Genomic DNA, 23251 nt, shown 5'->3' with positions numbered 1-23251 from the left:
TGTACAAAAGAATAAATTACGGTATTTGTAGATCTTTTACTTGGATACTTCTTTCTAGTGTAAAAAAACTACATTACAAAATGACATAGTAAACATTTCCCAAGATAAGAAGCCCTTCAAAAAACAAAACGGCTCCATCTGACTAGCTAGTGAAGAATTCTAATCCTTTTACTAACATTCCTGTGAACAGCATTAAACTCCATGTGACCTTGTCAGTGACACTCCTGTTAATGATGATGTGCCCATCCAGCTCAGCAGTGCCTCGATTGAAGAAATCAAATGGAAACTTCCAGTTAGGCTGAGGCGAGGCCCTGGGGGGCTCCGGGTAAACGGTATTGTCGACAAACGTCACCTCAGTTGTTAAAGCAATGGGGGACGACGTCGGACACTGAAAAAAAAGACAGGAGGAGAGTGTTTGAACATTTTTATAGAGATGAAACAGTAAAGAAGATGCTGTCTCTTCCAAGATTATTTGTGCCTACCTTGGAATGTTGACAATGAAAAAGGTACTTGGCCCCAAGGATGTAGTTCTGGGGAAGGTCTAAGAGACCCTGGCGGGCCCAGAGTACTCGAATAGAGAGAGATGTGGGGAGGACGCAGCCTGTTTCACATGTTTCCTGGGAGAGCAGCCAGAATTAATGATGCTAAATAGCAGGAACACAAGGTTAGAAATTCAAACCACAGGCACACGGTGTGAGGTTTCAGATAATCCTAAAAACATACCACACACACACTTATGAGAATTTTTTCAATACTTGAAATTCCTGTTTCAGCTGTACCTGCAGGCTGACAGGACACTCCTGGGTGATGACTCTCGTCCAGTCTGGTTGAGAACCAAAGTTCATGGCGATGACATCAGGAGGAGCAAGTCCCTGCAAGATCCCGTACATCTGGGAACGCAGCTCTGAACAGTCACTAGATGGGGAACTAAACAGCAACAGGGTTAAATAACACATGGGAGTGAGTATAACTCACTATTGCATCATTATAATCATTAATACTGGGGCTTATTTTCAGCAACTCCACCACTAGTCTTCAAATGAAAGATGAAGAGGAGAAGCAAAGTAGTGTACTCACCTGAATGTGCAGCCAGTGAAGGTGTTGTGGGCGAAGAGGATGGGTGCTCGTCTGCGTGGGTCAGAGGAACACTCCCCACCCTGTAACATCCCCAGTCTGTCGAGCTAACTCTCTGTCAAGGAACCATGATGCCTGTTTGACCCAAAGCTAGCCGGATAAACAAAACTATAACTTAAAGAGAAGTTTGTGATGTAATGTGTGAGGATACAGGCTTCACTTCTCCATCAAAGCGACCAATGACAGGAGATCCCACTCTAAGTCCGACAGCAGGGAGTGGACCTTCTGAGGTGGGGCTGGGTGTTGCAAGCTGGAAGAGGGAAAAAAAAGAGGATTTATCTTAGTGTTTGAATAAGTAGTTAATTAAGTGATGAAATCTGTGGCTTTAACAGACCACCTGAAACTGTACAGAGTGCGTCTGCAACAGCAACTGATTTGGATCCACATCAGCTAAGACGATGTTCACTGTTGCATACGTGAGTTCCCCTCCGCCCGTGTATCCTATGACAAACTCCACCTACAGGAGAACCGGGAAAAGGAGAACTGAGTTTGACAAATTGTAATTTAGGAAACAACTGTGTCGCAACTTTTAATCTACTTACACTTTTCACCACATTGACACAGGAGTTATTTTGTTCACTTGGTGCAGGCCAGTGAGACAGTGGAGTAATTGGGATCTGAAACAACAGTTAGTACAGCGCCTTACTTTAAAAGTTAAAACACATCTGTAAATGGCGTTCATTCTAGGTGTAAAAGATGTATTTTAACGCACATACTGTTCCGCTTCAGGCTGATAACTTACTTTAAACTAAAATGAAAAAGATTCCACACTGAAGAGGCCTCACTTGTTAGTTTAGGATACCAGACAATTATTCATGCTACATACAGACACCTTTTAAATACAGTAAGTGATGTTGCTTCATTGTAAGAGACTATGCTTCACGACATGCAGGAGAAATCCCCAAATCCAAGTGTTGGTAAACCTGTGCAGATGCATGTGGCGTGCAAAATAAAAGTGCTTTGCTCTTCCTGTACAAGCAGTAACTTACCAGAAAGTCTGACGCTGCCGTCTCGACGATCGGAATCTGCAATAAAAGATGAAGAGACATCAGCCGATCTGCTGTGAGATTCTCACCAGTAATTGTTTACACAAAAGCATTAAGTGCATGCAGACTTGCTGACCTTGATCAAGCTCAGGTCAGAGAAGTAGGAGCGGGCGTTGAAACTTGGATCCGTGGTGCAGGACTGAGGGGTCAACACGCGGGTACAAGACAGAGACACAGACCTCAAGAACTCTGCAAGCAGAAGAAAACCACAAAAAAGTTATAATGGTTAATATTGTTGCGATACACAGGCTCAACATACAGGCTAGGGAAGAAATTATTATCAACTGCAGTGAAAGTACTTGTTAATGATGCACCGAGAGAATGACATGAAAGGAAGAGGAAGTCCCTGACACAAAACTTAACCGAGACGGCAGGTCTGGATTAGAAAACTTTTAGGGAATCTCTGCTCCACTGCAATACGCAACAGTTTTAACATTTTAACCGTGAACTTACTGGCAGGGTTGCTGTTGATGCAGAATGCAGCAGCAGCCCCCGGAGATGGCTGGCGAAGGAGACCACGCACAGAAGAGTTGGAGAAATATGTCTGGATGACATCATCAACCTACAAAAATGACAAGTCTTTTATGCATTTCAGATATACTCTTTGATTCAGTTTACTGCGTATTACTTTTAATACTTTGGATACAATATTGCAGGAAAAAAAACATCATATCTGTTTACCCTGTAGAAATCTCTGTTATGGCTGCTGCTTGTAGGTGCTGGTGGTGAGAAGTGGTACGAGTCCCCTAAAGCTGGATAACGGGGTAGAGCTGGGAGGGACTGGGGTGCTTTATCTGTAGAGGGATGCAGATTTTTAACTGCATTAGTGGGGGATGTTGCTCATTGATCGGCTAAAAATAATGACTACTTTCCCTGTTGGAAGCACAGACGATTGTTAATAGACTTTAAATGAATATATCCTTATTAAATCTACTCACCCTCAGGCCGGACACAAAACAAGGAGTCAGTCACAGTGACAAGAGACGAGTCCACATTAGCCGTGAACATCAGCCATTTCTCAATGCAGATCCCAGCTCTGTAAAATCAAATAAAACATGTTTAAATACAAAAAAAAATAAGTTTTATGTGCTATAATCTTAAAACATGTGCAGAAGACTTACATGGCTTCCTGTGGACATCGATTGAAGACAGTACTCAAGTTTGCAATACCACAATCAACTGTGTCACAACAGCAGCCAATGTCACAGAAATCAGGGGATAAATCACAGACACAACCTGGATAATAACAGAAAAGACTTGTATAAGTCAGCCAGAACAGTTAAAAGTAAAATAAACAACATGAAAAGTAAAGTGTAAGCTATAAATTACCCTCTGAAGTGACCAGAGGCTGGACGGTGGTTGCAGGGGGCGCTTCAGTGACAACAGTGGGAGCCTCGGACACAGTCAGCGTCCAGGTTTCCACTGAGCCCAGACTGGAGTCCAGAGTTGAGTCCAGGGTGGAGTCCTGAACGGCGGCCTCCGTGGTGCCGACACTGGTGACTGTGCCGCCCGGAGCAGGGGTTGCTGAGCTGAAAGGCTCGCCATCAACCGGGCTGGGAGTGACTGTCGTAGTGAGCCCCGATTCTGTGGCTGCGTGAGCCAAACGTCCAAACACGACGACAAATATCTGAACTGAACGACACCACTGACGGGAATTCATGTCTTCACAGAGACATGTTGTTATCAACGACATATATACATATATAACATATTTATGCGGTCAACAGTGCGAAATCCAACTAGCTAGTAGGATGATAAGCTAACGTTAGCTTTACCGGTAGCTGGAGTTATTGCTCCATTATTGCTCGTTACAACTTCTCAGCCGTTCATGATTAAACAATAAAATATAAACGACGCTAAAATGAAAATAAGCACTTCAAAACATTTTTTACAAAACGTTTTGTCCTGCAAATACATGTAGCGAGGAAGCTTCTTCTTGTAACCAAGGAAGTTGTCAAGACGACTTCCGTTTCCAAGATAATAGTACCGTAAAGTATGTAAAAGAGAAGAACGCCCCCCCACCCCCTCCCATTTCCTCCAAGACACCCCCAGGCAAGTCGTTTTTCGTGCACTGGTCAATTTTGAGATGGGGCTGTTTTGCTTTTATTGTATGTCTTTTTGTCTATTTGTGTATTTGTGATTTAGCATAAAATAATGCGTCATTTGCATTATGTAAAAATAAAATCTCATAAAGCTTGTTAGCCTGATCCAGGACCCTGAAGAGCTACATGCCCAAGTTAATTCAAGGACAGTGTACATCGATGAAATCATAATTTCTGACCTTCAATCAAGCAGATTATTTGTACAACACTTCTAAAAAAGATGGTGGGATTTTTCTGGGATCCTTGAGTATATGGATAAAGAAGTTAATTTCTTGACCTCCCTGCTGATGTGATATGCTTAGTATGCTACTGTGGACATAAGCAGTTCAGCAGCACCGTTACTGCATTGAATGTCAATCAGAGGTGAACAAAATGTTCCTTGAGATCCACACAACATAATCGTATTATTTGCATTTGTTCCCACTTATGGTGGTGAGCCCTTTTTCCCTATTTTGCTAGCCAGGTCTCCTCAGCCAGATATGTTCAAATCAAAGAGAAATAATAGGCTGAAGCTATCCTATCATGAATTATATATATTGTTTTTGCAAGACCTTCCCTGCAGGTTCCCTCATCTTTCAAAGTCCACGCTCACACTTTATAATGCATGTTTCCTGCCAAACATTCAAAGTCGCACATCTAACTAAAGACTTTTCTGACTTGGCAAAGCAGAAAACACAAAAAAGAAAGAAAAAAATGACTTTTTTGTACTAACCATGATGGGAAAACTGACCTTTATGTTTAAAATGAAAGCATTGTCCTTTTAAATTATGCAACAAAATATCATTATAAAGAATATTAATTGTATTTATTTATTAAAAAATAATATGATTATTATTACTATTGCTGAAATTAACACCACCATGACTGCTTCTATTAATGTTGTATTTATATCTTTTAAAGAAATGTCTGTTGAAATGGATAATCCAACAGTCACAGCTTCCACCTGACATTGGTGTGTTTATTGTTCAGCCTTGCCAAACCAGTTTGTAGTCAGTGACTGAGTACACAGGGAACCCTCTTCAGTTGTGCCCCCTGGTGGCTGCATGAATACCAGAAAAGATTTGTCATGTTATACAGGTTCACAGTAAGGACAAAGGAAGTTGAAGAGTCTGATTAGATCTAAGCAGCAAGACTATCATTCGCAAAATCCAGTCATTGACGTCCACTGTGGGTCCTGAGCAATCAAGTGAACTATTGTGACGATAAAAGTCGCAGCAGTAAGTGAGGAAAATGCAGATTGAAGTGGGGAATCTGCATGAGAGAAACCAAACAAAGACATTAAACAAACACAACCCAACCCAGAGGAAAGGAGTTATCACTGTTGTAAATGTGGCAGGGCAGAGCACAGGGCAGAGATCGCCTATAGGTTAGCTAATATTTATCAATGTTACAGTTCGTGGTGGTGATGGTGGTGTAGGCTTGAAAACACTTTCCAGTTCATGTAGAACTCTGAACATTTGTTTTTGAGAATAAGCACTTGGGTTACTATAGTGTATATTTGAATTTGGGACAATGGTGTAGTACACATAGTAATAAGAAGACCAGTAGTGAGTACACTTAGTGGTGTAGACCCATGGAATCAATTCCGTCATAAAATAGGAAAGATAATGTTAGGCAACGTTTGTTTTTTTGTGTGTGTGTGGGAGAAGGTGAAATATTAGAGATATACATCTGTACATTTTAATGGAGCTGCTAAAAGTAAAGAGTCCATTGAAACCTCTCAATTTACTTTACTCAAAAAAAAAATTGCGTTATTTTTGATGTTTTGGTTGAACACAGCCGTGTCAGGGTCTGCTTTCTTCATTCCATTTCCTTATTTGCTCATGTTATCTTTCTTATTGTCCCTCCAAAACTCTCCTAAAAACATCCTGCCTGTCTAGTTCCACGTCTTCCTCTGTCTGTCAGTCCGAGTCGGCACTATTCACTTATACAACTGCCTGACTGCCAGTGCAATATACAGGAAGCCTCCATCCACATGGGGACACTGTGACGCTCATAATCTAGCAATCATTCTGATCTGAAGGACGTGTGACATTATGAAGTCATAAAGTCATTTTGTTTTGCACACTCTTTTCTTTTTAATGTTCTTTTTAATGTATACCTGTTAACATTCTTAATTTTTACAGAACAACGAGCAAACTATAGTTTAATTTTGTTTTTCTGTAATTTAACTTAGCTTGAATTCTAAGCTTCGGGTTGCTTTTTGGTTTATTCTAATGAGTTTCTGCACTGTAAAAGACCAGGATTCAAATGTTTTGATGTTTCAGGCAACTGTCACTCTAGGCTCATGTTTCTACCTTCAGCAGGAAAGTGAGGAACTCCTGGAATGTGCATTCAAAACAACTGCCTGAACTTGTTCATGTCCAGCTGAATGTCTATAGAATTAAATCATCTCAGAATGTTTTTTTTTTTTTTGTTGAGAAGAGTAGACCTTTGTCAAGTTCTCTTTGACTTCCATTGACCCCCAAAGCTGGGTCCAAAGGTGTGTTTCAGCCTGGAGAGTGTCAACACACATTCAAGCCTCATTTTGTCTTCATTTCATTTAGTCTTTTGAACCCCTTGTGGGGGTTTGATTATACTTTGCCTTCCTGTGCTGTGTGTGTGGCTCTTGTTAGACCCTCCCTTTTTTCCTTTCCTCAAATGACGGAGCAAGCAAGATAATATTGTGAGCAAAAGTGGATTTCACGTAGCTGGGAATGTTACATAAGGGCACTTTGGTGTAGGTCTGCCTGTGCAAGTTCCAGTGATCGCAGACGAGGCGAGAACCTGGTACAAGCTCTCAGACAGCTACAGTTACAAAGATAGAAAGAGGGCGAAAAGAAAGTGACGGAAGCACTTAGGCTTCAGCTGGGAGTTCAGGAGGGATTATTTTTTAGATGTTGGAGAGGATTGAGGCTGCAAACCAGAGGACCTCAGTAGGAGGAGACCAAACCACTGGATATCCTGGGCATCGGTCCGAAGGCGTGTTAATCAAAGAGCAACGAGAGTCAAGCAGGAAGGGTGAACTGTTAATCTTTGACAAAGGGAAAGGTCGGCTGATTGAGAAGCTGCTAAAGACCTCAGGAAGAACCGCCGTAGCCCCTTTTACAGTCAAACTTTTGGCTTCTGGTCCTCGGAGTCCTCAACTTTTTATCGTGTCAGTCATGTCGGAGGAAGAAGAGTTGTCCTACAGGGAAGCCATTCAGAAGGCGAGCGACTCCATCACTCGCTTCCCTCTCATCCCGGTCAGAGGGGTTCCCCTCATGAGCCACATCGCCAACAACTGGGACTCCATCTGGGCTTTCCGTCCTGACCCCTCAGACCTCCTCATCGCCACCTACCCCAAAGCAGGTACATCATTCCAGGTCTAAGTGGGGGGGATCCGCTTTTGATTGGTGTCACATATTGCATTTATGTAGTGGGCACCAGTGGTGAAATGTACATTTCCACAAGTAAACATTTTTGATTTATCGAGTATTAAAATCTTCCACTAGGGACATATTGTACTTTTTACTACATTGATTTGACCACTAAAGTCATTTGTTTAGCTATTTAAACAGAGTTTGCATACAAGAAACATAACTCAATCTTAAAATGTACTCATTGTGATGGATAAAACGACACAACAGTAACATAATAGTATTAATCCAATAATATAATGTATAGTTGTAAAACACTCACATTAGTCTGGATTATCATTTTTATAATATTTTATTTTCAATTACTTTCACTGGCAATGGAGTACTTTCACAGTGTGGTATTACTTTTACTTAATTAAAGGATCATTACATCTCCCACCACTAAAACAAAGCTAACAGGATACACGTAGTGAGGCTGACAAAACAATTCATGAAAAAGTACATTGTGGTGCGGTTCAATACATGGAAAGCATCCTATTCATTCAACTCAGTGTTCATTTTTGGGGACATAAGGGACCACATGGACCCAGGAGATAGTTGATCTCCTTCTTCACAATGGCGACGCTGAGGCCTGCAAGCGAGCCCCAACACCCGTCCGCAGTCCTTTCCTAGAGATCTACTCCCCGCCACCCATCCCCTCAGGTGTGTATTTAGGCGCTTGTGTCTGTCTGTGTGTGACTTTTAGTGTTGGAATCTGGGATTGTACGTTACAAAAGCGTGTTTGACCTATTTCATACATCCTCATCCCTGATCTTATGTTTCAGGTCTTGATCTCCTGAAGAAAACGGATCCTCCAAGAATGATCAAGACACATCTGCCTTTGCAGTTGGTGCCTCCTGGATTTTGGGAAAACAAGTGCAAGGTAAGACTCAGCTGAGAGCAAAGCATTCTGCAGTGAATTGCTTCACACTGAAAAAAAAATGCTGATGTCAATGAGTTCTTAACAAAACAATGCTGTGTATATACAACTGCCTCATTAAAGTGATGGTTCGGAGTAAAAAGCACCCTAGGTCATTTACACCATGACATCCAGCCAGACACCCCCTCAGAAGCATTTTTAGCGATGGTCAACATTGGTCAAGATAGGGCTATCAGCTGAATGGCTTAGTACTGGCGCGATGGTACAGTGTGTATATCTCGTAAATTACCTCACTAATAATGCATGGAATGTTACCAAACTTCTGCAGTAGTACACATAGGGTCTGTACTCACAAAACGAGGCATTTGGAAGTTTGTAAGTACACCAGGAGTTTATTTAAAAGAACACTTGTCAACACTTGTCAACACTTGTTGACCTGATAATACAAGCATTTATAAAACTTCAGCGAAACTTTTTCATACTCTTGCGTGAAACTCGTGTGACGGCATCGGCTGGGTAAACACGGAAGTGGCGTCGAGGCAGCGGTAGCGTTAGCTGCAGAGGATAGAAGCTATCAGGCAAGTGTTCTTTTAAATAAACTCCTGGTGTACTTACAAACTTTCAAATGCCTCGTTTTGTGAGTACAGACCCTATGTGTACTACTGCAGAAGTTTGGTAACATTCCATGCATTATTAGTGGGGTAATTTACAAGATATACACACTGTACCATTGCGCCAGCACTAAGCCATTCGGTGATAGCCCTATCTTGACCAATGTTGACCATCGCTAAAAATGCTTCTGAGGGGGTATTTAGCTGGATGTCACGGTGACCTAGGGTGCATTTTACTCCGAACCATCACTTTAAGTTACTCATCAACATTGTTGCTGTAAATGATTTTATTATGTGTCCCTCCTTATTGGGTTCAAAGGTTATCTACGTGGCACGCAATGCTAAAGACAACCTGGTGAGCTACTACTTCTTTGATTGTATGAATCTGACCCAGCCTGAACCCGGCCCCTGGGAGGGATACCTGCCTAAATTCATGCAAGGAGAGTGTAAGTAGATTAAAACCACATTCTTGAGTGTCATGTTACCAAACCATGTCCCCTACAGAATTACGGTCCCAGACAACTAAATTACACCCTCAATTACGTTGCCTGGGAAACAAATTGTTTTCCAGGGCGAAAGGTCACAGTCTGAGACCGTACATGTGGTTTAGGGAGAAAAACTACTCGGTTAGGTTAAGTCAAAACATCCTGGTTTGGCTTAAAAATCAAATTGGTTATTTCTATTTGCACAAAGCTTCTGAGAAATGACCACCATGCTGGTACATATAGGCTACCCACTCCACCAGTCAGAAGAGATGGTGTATTTGAACAAATTTAAGTTTACAAAAGCGGCTGATGACACCTTATATAAGTTTCCTTCCCTCACTGTTTTTTCCCCCCATGAGAAACTTAATACGCCTCAATGGCCATGACAGGATTAGCAGCACCCCACCAGGCTGCAGAATGGAGGTACTGCCAATTGGAAGAACATGAAAAGTATTTTTAATTTTTGCTTTGGTGTCCAATTGCCATCAATACACCAGGTTCTACTTTACAGCCAAGGATGCATTTACATTTTTTTTGGGGGGGGGGGGGGGGGCACTCTATTTCATCAGGAGGATTATTCCAACACTTGGATCACTAAAAGGGCTCCACCACAAACTATTTATGAGCAACTTACTAACATTTGCAGCTGCAGATGGCATGGCATTAAAAGGTGTCATTCGTTGTCGTGAACCTACAGCGATTCATCAAAGAATCAGCCACAAAAATCCATTTAGACGTCTTTTATAAATGTTCTTTGTAAGTGTTATTGCATATGCATTTTATTGGACTGGGAGCAACGTTACTGTGAAAGATGCTCCATGATTTCTGTTTTCTTCAGTGTCATGGGGCTCCTGGTACGACCATGTGAAAGGCTACTGGATGGAGAGGGAGAAGAAGAATATCCTTTACCTGTTCTACGAGGACCTGAAAGAGGTACAGAGAACACATGGACTCGGTATAACCGCAGCATCTTTTACATGCTCTCACCATCGCGTTTGCTCCCCCAGAATCCTCGGCGCGAAGTGGAGCGCATCATGAGGTACCTCGACCTGTCGGTCTCTGACGAGGTCATCAGCCGGATTGTGGAACTCACGTCGTTTAAGAGCATGAAGGAGAACCCGATGGCCAACTACTCCTGCATCCCAACACCTGTTTTCGATCAGTCCATCTCCTCCTTCATGAGAAAAGGTGCATCAGTCTGCTCCTAGTCTTATCCAGATGCAAGATATTGATCCAAAATGATAACAAAATGACATACCACTTTGAAAGTTTTCAAAATTAGTGGTGGATGAGCAGTGGGTGAATCTTATTTTGTCTTCTCCCTGTACTTCACATTATAAAGTAAAGTGGCGCCCCCTGGAGGTTCTGGGGGTTTTTTTGCCTTCACTTCTGTTTTTTTTATAGATAATAAGAGCTTTATGCTCAATGTAGCTGGAGTGATTAGTCAGTAAATGATGAGTCCATCTGCAGTAAATCAATCTGAGACTATTTTGGTAATTGCCTCTTTGTATGTCTTAATTTTGTAGTGTAGTCATTTGACTTTAAGTTTTGGACTATTTGATTTTCCACTGATATCTGATATTTCATACACCAAAACAATTAATTAAGTTAATATTTGTCCAATTAATCAATAAGGAAAATAACCATTAGTTGCAACCCCACTATTCAACCATAGAGGTTTTCAGGGAATATCATTTAAGAACTTGCTTCTCCTAATTTGCCAATTACAACAAAGTGCTCAATTCATGTCTAACACTGTTGAATTCTCGCTCTTTCCAAGGGGAAGTAGGTGATTGGAGGAACCATTTCACACCCGAGCAATCGAAGACGTTCGATGAAGATTACGAAAAGCAGATGAAGGACGTCAACATACCATTCAGGACGTTCATCTAACAGATTTGGGTTTTGTTTTCCAAACTGATGCATTTCTGCAAACCAAAGATGGATGAAGTGACACTATGCAGCACTTAGAAGGCAGAGATACTGTCTGAAAATTATACTCAAGCTAAATACCAAAACTATAAAAGAAAAATTAGTTTGAGCTTTGATGTTAAACGCTGTATCACTGCGCCTCCCGATTGTGTCGATATAGAGGAAAACCATCAAATGTATGTTTGAAGCATCAATAAAAATGTACTCCAACATACAAGTACGTGAGTTTGTAATCATCACTTTATTGCAGCTTATCACGTAAACAATATATAAGACCAAAAGTGTTGTGACTAAGTGGACATGCCCATTTTACGTCATGTGACCTCCAACAGAGTCTGCTGACTGCATGGCGCCTATAGAGTGCTGGCAGCTGTAGGCATGTCGTTTTTCTGCCCATATGAAGTCATTTTGCAACCCTACACCACACTGTACAAAGCCCAGCCAAAGAAGGGAGGCTGCACGAGACGTGAGCAACAAAGACTAGAATAAAAGTAATGAGCTGGACAGTCAATCATATGAAAATGGACAGAGGACACAAAAACACAACAGCTGAGAATATCCAAGTTTAACAAAAACAAAAAAACACCTTTTAATACATACTTTATTTCTGAGAATAAAATCTTAAATATTTGAATACTTTATCGACAGGGATACTTCTCTCCCTTTTAATCAAATCTCCTTCCTTATACAGAGGCTATGTTTATGTAGATTTTAGGTTTTATTGTTTTTTTTTTTCCAGTAAGTTTTCATGTGTTTTCTCCTCTCTCGTCTATTGGTTGGCTCACTATGGCTCCCCTCTTTGGTTTTGATCTCTCTCTCCTCCTCCTCTTCCTCTCCAACCTTTAAGATCCTCTGGTTCTACATCTCTACTTAGCTTCTGTACCTGGGAAAGAGAAAATAGATAAATCAGAGAGCGAAATCATTTTTTCAGACGCACGATTTTTTTTGACGATATTTGCAGACAAACATACGATCATGACTAAGTCTACGTGTTAGAAAGCTGCAAAAAGAGAGAACTACTCTCGCTAAGAAAGCAGATCTATTCTAACACAACTTCTCGCCTGTTTTCTGATGAAAGCAGAAAGCAAACTAAGTTGGTGAAGCTAAACTCATTATGCATTATGTTATAGCAGCAGCGTGACGATCACAATTAAAACATATTTCACAAAAAGTTTGGTGACACACAACACCCCACCTCCATTTATAATTCATAATCCGTATGTAAACATATGATTAACTGTTCATAACATATTATAGTGTTTTATACGTAGAATTAAGGATATTTCATATGTTAATTAATGTACAGTAATTATAACTTCTTAAGAAAGATCACATTACAGTTAAAACTCCAGCATCCTGTCAAGAGTTAAATCTGTTTTTATATCACTAAAAGATCTTCTTACAACTATGTTATAGTGGTGTCATAAACAATGTTTTCCTATGTTTACAGATGGTTTATAAATCCTTGGAGGGTTCAAATACAGTGTCGTCAAAGGCTTTTTGTGGGACAGGGACAATATCAAGCTTTTCTACAATAGTGGCATCAGCACAGGTATCGCTCACACTCCTAATTACAGACAGAAGCAACCCAAGAAGCAGGCTGTGATGCTGACACCGGCAGCAGCAGCTCAGAAGTGATCAGCTCACCTTCTAACTAAACACAAAGCTCAGAGGAGCACATTTTTGACAGATGATTTTCTATCATGTCGTTAACTCATTTGGAGAAGCCAGAGTGCGATAAAATATAAAGTAGGCACAACGCTGAGGACGGATTTGCATAAGAGCTGGAACATACACCACAAAACAAAAAATATACCAACATGCACACAGACTACAGATACACATTTATGACTAGTTGCGGTTCGAGGTGTCGAATACCTTGATATAGTTACAGGCTAATGGTGGTGGGTGGATTTATTTAGTCTGGAAATCAACAAGGGTTAAGTGGGTTAATGATGAGGGAGTGATGGAATTAGACAGATCAAAACAGACAAACCAATGTTGAATACGTAGATAGATGAAGAGATGATGTGATAAAATGAGATGACAGGACTGGATGATGAAGGATTACACGTAGTTAAAACATCAATAAATAAATAGCATAATAATTGATTAATTATTATTAAATGACAGTGTTAATAAATTGAAATCATATTCAAGCTTTAAAAAGAGATCAGAACTGTTTAATTAGGAAATAAGGTATATCAAGATGTGTAGAGTGAAAATTGGGAGGTTACTTACATTCAATGTAGTTGCGGGCCACGAACTTCAGCACCTCATCAATGAGGATGACTGGGAAGGAAAGCTTCAAGACCATCAACCACTGATCGACATTCAGATGGGTCAACTTGAAGACCATCTGGGGGGGGCAAAAGAGTGGGAGTCTGAACTGCTGGCCAACTGGGAAGTGAGGAGCAACTACGACAAACACTACATCACAATACTTTCACGAAATTCCTAAAACTTTACATCACACATGCATCAGTCGGACTTACGGGCAGAGGGTCAACATAGATGATCATGAAGTGAAGGGACATGGAGAGGCTCATGGCGGAGAGCAGCCAGAAGTTGCTCCATGGGGGCATGCGGATCAGAGACTGGTTCTCAGACAAGCTTGATAAAGAAGGGGGGAAAAAAGGAATTATGACAATAAATGTTACCCGAAGAAACCTCTAGATCACAAATGCATCACTATCACATGTGAAGTCTTACCTGTTGAGAGCGTTGGCCATCTCAATGGTGACCAGCACGGACAGGGCCATGGTCATGGGAGCGCAGGCCTCAAAGATCTCACAGTCGACGTTGGTGAAGTCCTCGTTTTCGTCGTGGCACTGCATGAAGTGGGACTGTACAGAGAAGAGGTGAAGTTATTACGTGTCTGCATGTGAGCGCATGTGAGAGACAACATATAAGAGGGGACAATTGCTTACCAGCTGGTAGTAGGTGACACCGGGGCCCTCTACATCATAGAGGAACCAGTAGGCAGCACCACCAACAGTGGCAGCACCGACGTATCCTGTCAGGGGAAACGTAACAGTGTCAGTGTAGATAAGGGCCTTCCCTGCATTCCAACCAAATCCTAAACACAATGTCAAAAGTCCTACTTACCACCGATAGCCATGTATCTGAAGAACAGCCAGCCAGAGATCAGGGGCTCCTTGGGGGAACGTGGGGGCTTGCCCATGATGTCCAGATCTGGGGGGTTGAAGCCCAGAGCGGTGGCGGGCAGACCATCAGTAACCAGGTTGACCCACAGCAGCTGGACAGGGATCAGAGCCTCGGGGAGACCCAGAGCAGCAGTCAGGAAGATACTGAGAGAGTGAAAAAAAGGAGTTTATAGAACAGGCCGAAGTTTGCAAGAGGCAGAGAGAAAGATTGCTGAAATGTGACGTTCAGGTGTGCGTCACAGTGCATGTGATTTACACCACTCACCAGACGACCTCACCAACGTTGGAGGAGATGAGGTAGCGGATGAACTGCTTCATGTTGTTGTAGATAGCTCTGCCCTCCTCAACAGCAGCCACAATGGAAGAGAAGTTGTCGTCAGCCAGGACCATTTCAGAGGCAGACTTGGCAACGGCAGTGCCAGAGCCCATGGCGATGCCGATCTCGGCCTTCTTCAGGGCAGGGGCATCGTTCACACCATCACCAGTCTGGGGTCGGAGGAGAGGAGGCATCAATTAGACTTCTCAAACCACACAATTGTACGGACAAATTAACATAGACGATGCCGTTGTATTTCACGCTGCTGGCCTCTTACCATAGCAGTAATGTCATCACAACCCTGCAGGAACTCAACAATCTTGGACTTGTGGGATGGCTCCACACGGGCAAAGCAATGAGCCCTACGCACAGCCTCGGCCTGTTCATGGAGGGGCAGGTCGTCAAACTCGCGTCCGGTGTAGGCCTTGCCTTCAACATCCTCATCCTCAGAGAAGATGCCAATACGACGGCAGATGGCGATAGCGGTTCCCTTGTTGTCACCTGAAATATAGAGCAGGAGAATTTGCTGGAGAGTCGACGACATTACAGTTTCTCAGGTGTAAAACATGGCGTAATGGATATATTAAAAAAAATAAAGCAGTAGATATGTCAAATATGTATAATTTAGATACAAATGGGTAGAATGAATGTTTTAAGAAATACACTACCCATAATAACAACTTTATATAACATGTATAGGGCACTACACTTATGTTTAGATTAAGATAATGGATTTCCCACTAACAGCAAACTCAAAATACCAATTCTTACTACGTAAAGTACATAATATGTATTGATATTTCATCCAACCCACACTACTAACCGGTGATCATGATGACACGGATTCCAGCAGCTCTGCACAGCTCAATGGAGCCACAGACCTCCTTACGGGGGGGATCCAGCATACCCACGCAGCCAACAAAGGTCAGGTCAGTCTGAGGAGAGAAGTGCGAATGGTTGTCATTCAGGTTTTTTTTTTTTATATGTAGCCACAGTTGCATCCACACATCTCAATATCAAGGCGTGTGCTCTCACCTCGTAATCGGCGAACTTGGTTGAGTCCTCGAGTTTCATCTCATCCATCCTCAGTGGGGTGTCACGGGTGGCGAGGGCCAGGCAACGCAGGGTGTCACGACCGCAACCCCAGTCTTTGATAACAGCCAAGATCTTGTCCTTGATGACATTGGTCAGGGGCACGCGGGTGGTGCCAACACGCACATATGCGCACCTGTCGATAACTCCCTCAGGGGCACCCTGGGAAGAAAACGGGAGGATTATTTTATGTTGAATGCTGCACCGTCAAGTGCAGGTGTCTTAACCAAAAGCTGTGAAAAGGAAAAAAGAAAGTAGAAGCAACTTGCCTTCACAAACATCTTGGCACCACCATCGCCCTTGGTGGGAGTGCAGTACACAGACATGGACTTCCTGTCACGGGAGAACTCCAGAGTGACGTTCTTCTTCATGAGCTGCTTGACCACCTGTAGGATTAAAGGATTTAGATTTTTGCTTGGAACAAGAAGGACGGCTCCAATTAGCTAATCGTTTTCAAACATTCACTATTAGCTGCATTACACTCAACGTGTCACAACATAGTAGCTAATGGCAGGAGGGAAACTTACTGTGCAGCAGGCATTGGCTCTCTCAATCCTGGACAGGTTCTTCACGTTGCTGTTGAACACGTTCATCTTCTCAACCAGGCAGGACAGGGCGGTCTCAGTAGCCTCACCGACCTTCTCATAGATCTTCTTGGACTGGTGAAAATAGGACGGAGATGGAGACAATTGGTTGAACTGTGGAAGGTCGTGACGTTTCGGTGTACCCAAACACACTGCATGATTATGACTTTACCTCGTTGTAGTCCAGGGAGGAGTCGTTGCACAGGGCGCAGATGGTAGACAGCTCAACAAGGCCATCGTATCCGCTGCAGTTGATCTTGGCACCTCCCTGGGAACTGGAATGAGAGAATTACAAATCAATGAGAGATGGTCCATCTATGCCAGACACTGGATTTGAAAACGACATAACCCAAAAAGACAACTTACACCTCGCCCTCGGGTGTGTACTTGGAGCCAGAGATATCAAAGGCATCAAGGCTAACATGGTCGCCTTCGGCGCTCTTGATGATGAACATCTGCGGCGGAGGAGACAAAGAACGTTTTAATTGTGTTCCGTAGTTTTGTAGACAAAATTGTCGACAGCGCAATTTTCCTTTTTGACCGAGAAAAATGTGACACCCACCTTGGTCACACACATCTGGTTGGTAGTGAGGGTGCCGGTCTTGTCGGAGCAGATGACGGAGGTGCAGCCAAGGGTCTCCACAGAGGGCAAGCTTCTGACAATGGCGTTCTTCTTGGCCATACGGCGGGTTCCAAGGGCCAGGCAGGTGGTGATGACGGCGGGCAGACCTGAGAGACATTAGTGGAAACTGTGAGTGTGACACACAAGCGCTTGCAGGAATACACACACTAAGTCTGACTGTGACTTTCTGGTTTGAACCACGCGCTTCCCTCACCCTCGGGGATGGCAGCCACAGCCAGAGCGACGGCGATCTTGAAGTAGTAGACAGCACCGCGGATCCATGATCCACCGTGGACGGGGTCGTTGAAGTGGCCAATGTTGATGGCCCAGACAGCAACACAGATCAGGGAGATAACCTTGGACAGCTGCTCGCCGAACTCGTCCAGCTTGGCCTGCAGAGGAGTCTTCTCCTGCTCAGTGGCGACCATCTGGTCACGGATCTTACCGATCTCAGTGGCGACTCCGGTGGCAACAGCAACGCCGATGGCCTTGCCGGCAGCGATGTTAGTGCCCTACAGAGGAGAGATGCAGAGAAAGGTCAAAAATATAAACAGGTAATGCTCGGGGAATTTAAAAAAAAGGCATTAATTAACAAAAAAAAATGCTTGAAACACAGCGAAGATGAACTATTGATGTTGGAACGGGCACTTACAGAGAAAAGCATGTTCTTCTTGTCCTGGTTGACAGCTCTTGGGTCAGGAACAGCATCAGTGTGCTTGATCACACTGACGGACTCACCTGACAGAGAAAAACAATCATTTATTCATAACTGCTCATGGAGTCAGGGCAGATAAAATCATGTTGTGGCAGATTTAAGGTCTCATGAAAAGTTACCAGTAAGGATGGACTGGTCAACACGCAGGGTGGTGGACTTGATGGAAACAATCCTGATGTCAGCGGGGACTTTGTCACCAACTGTTGGGGATCACACAGTAGTCATCATTATCATTCAATTGTGATCATTGAAATGAATTGTTATTTCTATTAAATCGTCATACAACGCATCAATATTTTTCTTATTTATGAACAATTTCTGTCACCCGTAATGAAATCTGCAGCTGAAAAATACAACATTATGCTGGATGTTTTTCTAAATTTAGAGCCAAATATTTATATATCTAATTTATGGATTTTTATAATGTGATAGAATCTATCTGATACATGGCCCAATAAGAATGAACCACACGTGGCAGGGGGTGGGGTCCACCAGTTACAGAGGCAACAGGTGTACACTGACAAATGAACAGAAGTGGGCAGTGGCAGCGAGGGGAATGAGGTGCGGCAGGTGCCAGTGAGGGTATTTATACTCATGATTCTGCTTTCCTTCGGTCAGCATGTTTTCACAGCGATGCTACTCACGTTGCCTTAAAAAGACACAAGGCTTTTCCAGACATATATAACCTGAATTTGTGTCCGTCTTCCTTTCCCTCAACAGAAATATATGCAACTCACTCGATCGATCCTTTCATATTTACATTGTTATTGGAAAGTGAAGACTATTTGACATAACAGACCGTGACTAATAGTGTCCTGTTCCCCTGACATGGATGTTTACGGATCAGGCTGCCGGATTGGGTTTTAAATGTTGCTTTAAATGTCGTTTAATGATGAACATTTTCCTTACCAGACACCTCCACAATGTCTCCGGGGACAATTTCTCTGGCCTTGATCATCTGCACACTCTTTCTGTCAGAACGGTAAACCTTGCCCATCTCAGGCTCGTACTCCTTGAGAGCCTCGATGGCATCTTCAGCGTTACGCTCCTGTGGCACACACACAGAGACAAAAAGACACAAACGGTTATTTCAAAAGGCAACATAACTAAAGGAACACTCAGCTGAAAATAAAAACAGAAATACATATTCACACATTTGGAGACATACTCTAAGTTTTATCAATAAACTGATGTCAACAGGCCTTTTGATCATTGAATGTAATCCATACTCATGATCGCAATGTCATTACACACAGCAGTTACACACCCATTTTATTTTAAGTTACCATCTATCTTCTTGTCTTTTCTTCTCCGTATAAATACAAATTATCATGTGGACGGTGATGCATGGATCTCTGTTTGTATACATAATATAACCGAGGGAGTCGGCAACGAGAAAAGCACGTTTTGGCTTCAGAGATAAAAACAGCAGGTAACTGAAATCCATTCAGTTTGAAGAGAAAAACAGGGAACGAAGCAAGACTTGCACGCTGCAAATCATCCATCACCTGTCTGACAATTGCATCATATCATCTTCTTCATTTCAAGTTAGAGTGAACAATATCGTTTACTCTATGTCGTAACAGCTACTTTAGAGCACACACCAACTATTTCCAGTTGAGCAACCGCGTCTGGGGAGAAAACATGACAGTAACTGGAGCCTGTGCATTTTCTGGATATGGATATGTCGCGTTGCTCAACACGCTGTGCCTCGTCACTGACCTGCCACACACCGACAACGGCATTAGCGATGAGGATAAGAAGGATGACGAAGGGTTCCACAAAGGCAGTGACAGTCTCTTCGCCTTCCTCGAACCAGGCCAGCACCTGAGGTCAGAGGGGAAAGAGCAAATCAGTGTTAGTGTGACGTGACAGTGGGCCACACTGCCCCTGACAAACAGCATGCAAACGTGTCCAAACCTTAGTATTTAATGGACATTAACAGTGTTTGAATGTTGTGGCTGAATGAAAAGATTCAGCTTTATAAACTTGATCACATATCATATACAGTAGCACACAATAACAATGATTTGAAAAGGGTCATTTTATTTGACTATTTGAATCAGTTCCTTATCCTCTTCCAGGGTTTACGCCTTCTATTTTGATAAAGTATTTGTCATAATTTGATTACATATTTGTTATTTATTGGATCTCAATGTCCCATAACTCCTTGCTCCTTCTGACTTCAACCCTCTCTTGGTGGAGGCCCTTCGTTCCTTCCTTCAGGCCTGACCTTTCCCGAAGGATTCAGTTTCTCTCCTCAGCTTGGGGCTTTCTTAAAATAAACCCATACCCCTCAACCCCCCTATACTTTCCTGACCCCCATCTCTCACTGGCTCCTCAATATTTGCCTTCTAAGGCCATCATGACAGCTGCCTGAAGGGGTGAAAGCTGGGCAAAGGAATTAATACACCTCCTACAAGCCCTTGCAATCCGTCTCCCTCCTCTCAAGTTGTCGTCCTCAAAAATACATGGAGGGGTGGAGGGGGATAATAAGTTATCTGGACAAAGTGACCAGAGAGAAAGTGCAGCATGTTTGTTTTCTGGAAGTTAGTGTGATGGGTTTTAAAGAGATTATTGTGCCAAAAATGTTAATGTGAGAAAACACATTCTGAGGAGTTGATTCTTGTTAATGCGAACTGTAAAAATATGCACCTGTTATTTTGGAGATAAAAGTCAAGTGTCTCGTCCCACGTGGTGTCAGTGACTCGTGGAATTTGTTGCTACTATTATGTCTACTACAAATCCTACTGCTGTTACATCGGGTTTAAACTGAACGTGACAGAGTTTAGAATTACTGACTTGGATAAAATAAAACACTTTCACTTGTTTACTTACAAAAGAGATGCAGGCAGCCAGCAGCAGGATCCTGACGAGCAAGTCCTCAAACTGCTCACTGATCAGCTCCCAGATGCTCTTACCTGGGTGAGACAAAAAATATATATAAATCAAGGGCTAATTATCACAAAAACAACATTTTTAAAAATGAAAAATGCAAGTATTTACAGTATGTAAAGTATGGATTTAGAAGAAGAAGAAGGAATGTTTACTTTATTAATCCCTCTCGGGGAAATTCAGTTTTCAGATCTTTGTTGCTAAATATGATGGTCAAAATGTATAATGTATATTCCTAGCACAATGCCATTAGCGTGTGGTCATCAAACATCAAATCTCTGCCTGCTTGTATTATTATTACAACTCTTTTGAGAGTATTAATCTTCCCATCTGGGTCAAATCGGGTGTCTGGAAGTTCTGAACACTTACCCTCCTCAGCTGGCAGCTCTGGAGATGGACACAAAGGTGAAGGAAGAGAAACAGAAAGACAGGAAAATGGATGGTTAATTGAAATGATTAATATTCAGAAAAGAAACATGGCTTTCATCAAGAAACATTGTCCACAAACTTTTGGGAAGTTACACTTCTTGGTGTAAGATGTCAAATATAACCTCAAGGTGTTTGGTTTCTCTAACTTCCACTTGAAAACTCCTTCTTGGCTTTAAACACTGAACAGGTGCCTTAAATCAAAAAGCCATTGTACTGTTATTTATATGTGATCAGCTTCTGACCTAGGCCCAATGAGTTTCTCACTGTTCACTTTATAAATTCCTTCATTTTGAAACAAAATAAAACATTACATTTAATAGCATCTCATGTTCCAAGGCAACAGAAACATCACGGTGAAAAAATAATGCTTTCAGATTCACCATATAATAGAGCTTTTGCTGGAACTTGCCATTCCACTGATCATTGATTATCAATCATATTATGGATCATATAGACGTAAGCCATCTAAGGACCACCCCCTTCTGCCCAGCCTAAAATTATCCATCTCTCCTGTTAACGCCCGCCCCATATATCACCCAGGAAGCTTCTTGAGCCATCACCTGTCTCTCTCGCTCTCCAGCTATCTTCTTTGCCTATCTTTAAATAGCCCTTCAAAGCCTTCAAAGTCTCTGCTTCTCAGTGTCTCTGCATTTCTACCAGCTGTTGCAACTCCTCTCTAAAAAAGCATCACATGCAAAATCTCAGCCCAGCCCGACTCAACGAGGACCTCTTAACACCTCCACAAGCTAGCCTAGCAAAAGCACTTTTGAATGCAGACTTTTCTTCCACTGTGAAGTGAGAAGTTCCCCTATGTGGCCTAGATGCCAAACAGTGACTTTGTAAGTCCTTCCTCTTTCAGAAGGCCTCCCACCCCATCCCTGATGCCCGCTCTCTCACCATTGAAGCCGTACTTGTCCAGGTTCTTCTTGAACTGGTCGGGAGTGAGACCGGAGTTCTCGTTCACCCCGAAGTGAGCCAGGCATTCAGCCGGCCCCTTCATGTGTGCCATCTCCATCCTGATAGACAAAGAATTTCCCTTCTAACCGTGTCTATCCGCGCTCTTTTACTTCTTGGTAGTTCTCTGCAGGCTTTACCCTTGTTCCACCACCCTCACCAGAAGTGTGGCACCCTCCAATTCAGGAGTACTGGACTGACAGAAAGAGCGAATAACCTCATACATGTTCAGGGTTTTATACCACCAAGGGGCTCAGGATTGGTGGATACCCCGCCGGCACACGCCCCCAAATTCCAGCATCGGAGGGCATGGTGGGTGGGTGGGGTGGGGGTTCACGGGTGGGGCTCGAGGTGAAGCAATGGGGAGGTGAGATGGTGGACTTGGATAGGATTTAGAAAGGAGGTAGTACGGGAGTGTGGCGGGTAAGGGGCTGGAGGATGGTGGGGGGGGGTCACACTGTGGATGAAAATGAGATCTGTTTTTGGAACATGCATGGTCAGTGGAATAAGACGAAGGGAGAAGGTGAGAGAGTGAGACAGGAGATCATCCAGAGGGGAGGAGAGGGGAGGGGGAGGGAGCAGGGGCACATTGAGTGATGGCTCAACTGGTTTCTGCTGAGAAAGGGAGCGAGAGAGAGTGAACTAGTCTGAAGGGAGATAGTAGAGGAATCATTTAGTATTAGCTGGCATTTTTACATAGAGAACGTGAGTCAGACATGTCGGCACTTTGACACGTGGAGTTCAAAGCTCGAACCAGAAACAAGAACTTCGTGCAGATCATGTCACCAACATTCGCACGTTTATCTCAAGTTCTGCAGAGCGGCACATGATAGCAGGGACACCAGGCCTTGATAATAAAACCTAGTTAAGCAAGGCGCGGGAGTGATGAAGGAAAAGTGAGTGTGTAGTA

The 23251-nt window shown here is 42.9% G+C and overlaps 3 protein-coding genes across 4 annotated transcripts; 1 reads left to right on the top strand and 2 right to left on the bottom strand.

The window, feature by feature from the left end:
* On the bottom strand, nt 1-10640 carry LOC311032668 (tectonic-3-like). 2 transcript variants are annotated; one of them, XM_084039605.1, is made up of 15 exons: nt 10623-10640; nt 3510-3807; nt 3302-3416; nt 3119-3216; nt 2862-2974; nt 2634-2742; nt 2257-2369; nt 2124-2159; nt 1677-1751; nt 1472-1591; nt 1286-1384; nt 1078-1181; nt 780-927; nt 483-617; nt 1-388 (listed from the first exon to the last, which is right to left on the bottom strand). In XM_084039605.1, the coding sequence occupies exons 1-15, from the start codon at nt 10623-10625 to the stop codon at nt 143-145; spliced, it is 1812 nt and encodes a 603-aa protein (XP_083895731.1). In that variant the 5' UTR covers nt 10626-10640; the 3' UTR covers nt 1-142. The 2 variants fall into 2 exon arrangements, with proteins under 2 accessions (XP_083895731.1, XP_083895730.1); XM_084039604.1 differs by lacking the exon at nt 10623-10640 and having other exon boundaries at nt 3510-4130.
* sult1st6 (sulfotransferase family 1, cytosolic sulfotransferase 6) lies at nt 6933-12208 on the top strand. Its single transcript, XM_084039609.1, has 7 exons — nt 6933-7612; nt 8194-8322; nt 8445-8542; nt 9470-9596; nt 10474-10568; nt 10643-10823; nt 11416-12208. Exons 1-7 carry the CDS (start codon nt 7159-7161, stop codon nt 11526-11528), a joined length of 1197 nt encoding a protein of 398 aa, XP_083895735.1. The 5' UTR covers nt 6933-7158; the 3' UTR covers nt 11529-12208.
* atp2a1l (ATPase sarcoplasmic/endoplasmic reticulum Ca2+ transporting 1, like) lies at nt 11790-22553 on the bottom strand. The gene is made up of 23 exons (XM_084039599.1): nt 22285-22553; nt 21328-21345; nt 20902-20984; nt 19786-19890; nt 18973-19111; nt 18183-18263; nt 18001-18086; nt 17563-17860; nt 17289-17455; nt 17093-17181; nt 16899-17001; nt 16670-16801; nt 16412-16528; nt 16086-16304; nt 15874-15985; nt 15328-15551; nt 15000-15220; nt 14676-14878; nt 14498-14583; nt 14280-14413; nt 14063-14180; nt 13809-13926; nt 11790-12450 (listed from the first exon to the last, which is right to left on the bottom strand). The coding sequence occupies exons 1-23, from the start codon at nt 22400-22402 to the stop codon at nt 12434-12436; spliced, it is 2988 nt and encodes a 995-aa protein (XP_083895725.1). The 5' UTR covers nt 22403-22553; the 3' UTR covers nt 11790-12433.
* Nucleotides 22554-23251: the final 698 nt, after the last annotated feature.

The sequence above is a fragment of the Eutrigla gurnardus genome, assembly GCF_963514095.1.
Source record: "Eutrigla gurnardus genome assembly, chromosome: 22".
Taxonomy (NCBI): domain Eukaryota; kingdom Metazoa; phylum Chordata; class Actinopteri; order Perciformes; family Triglidae; genus Eutrigla; species Eutrigla gurnardus.
This window is presented reverse-complemented; position numbering and strand designations above follow the sequence as displayed.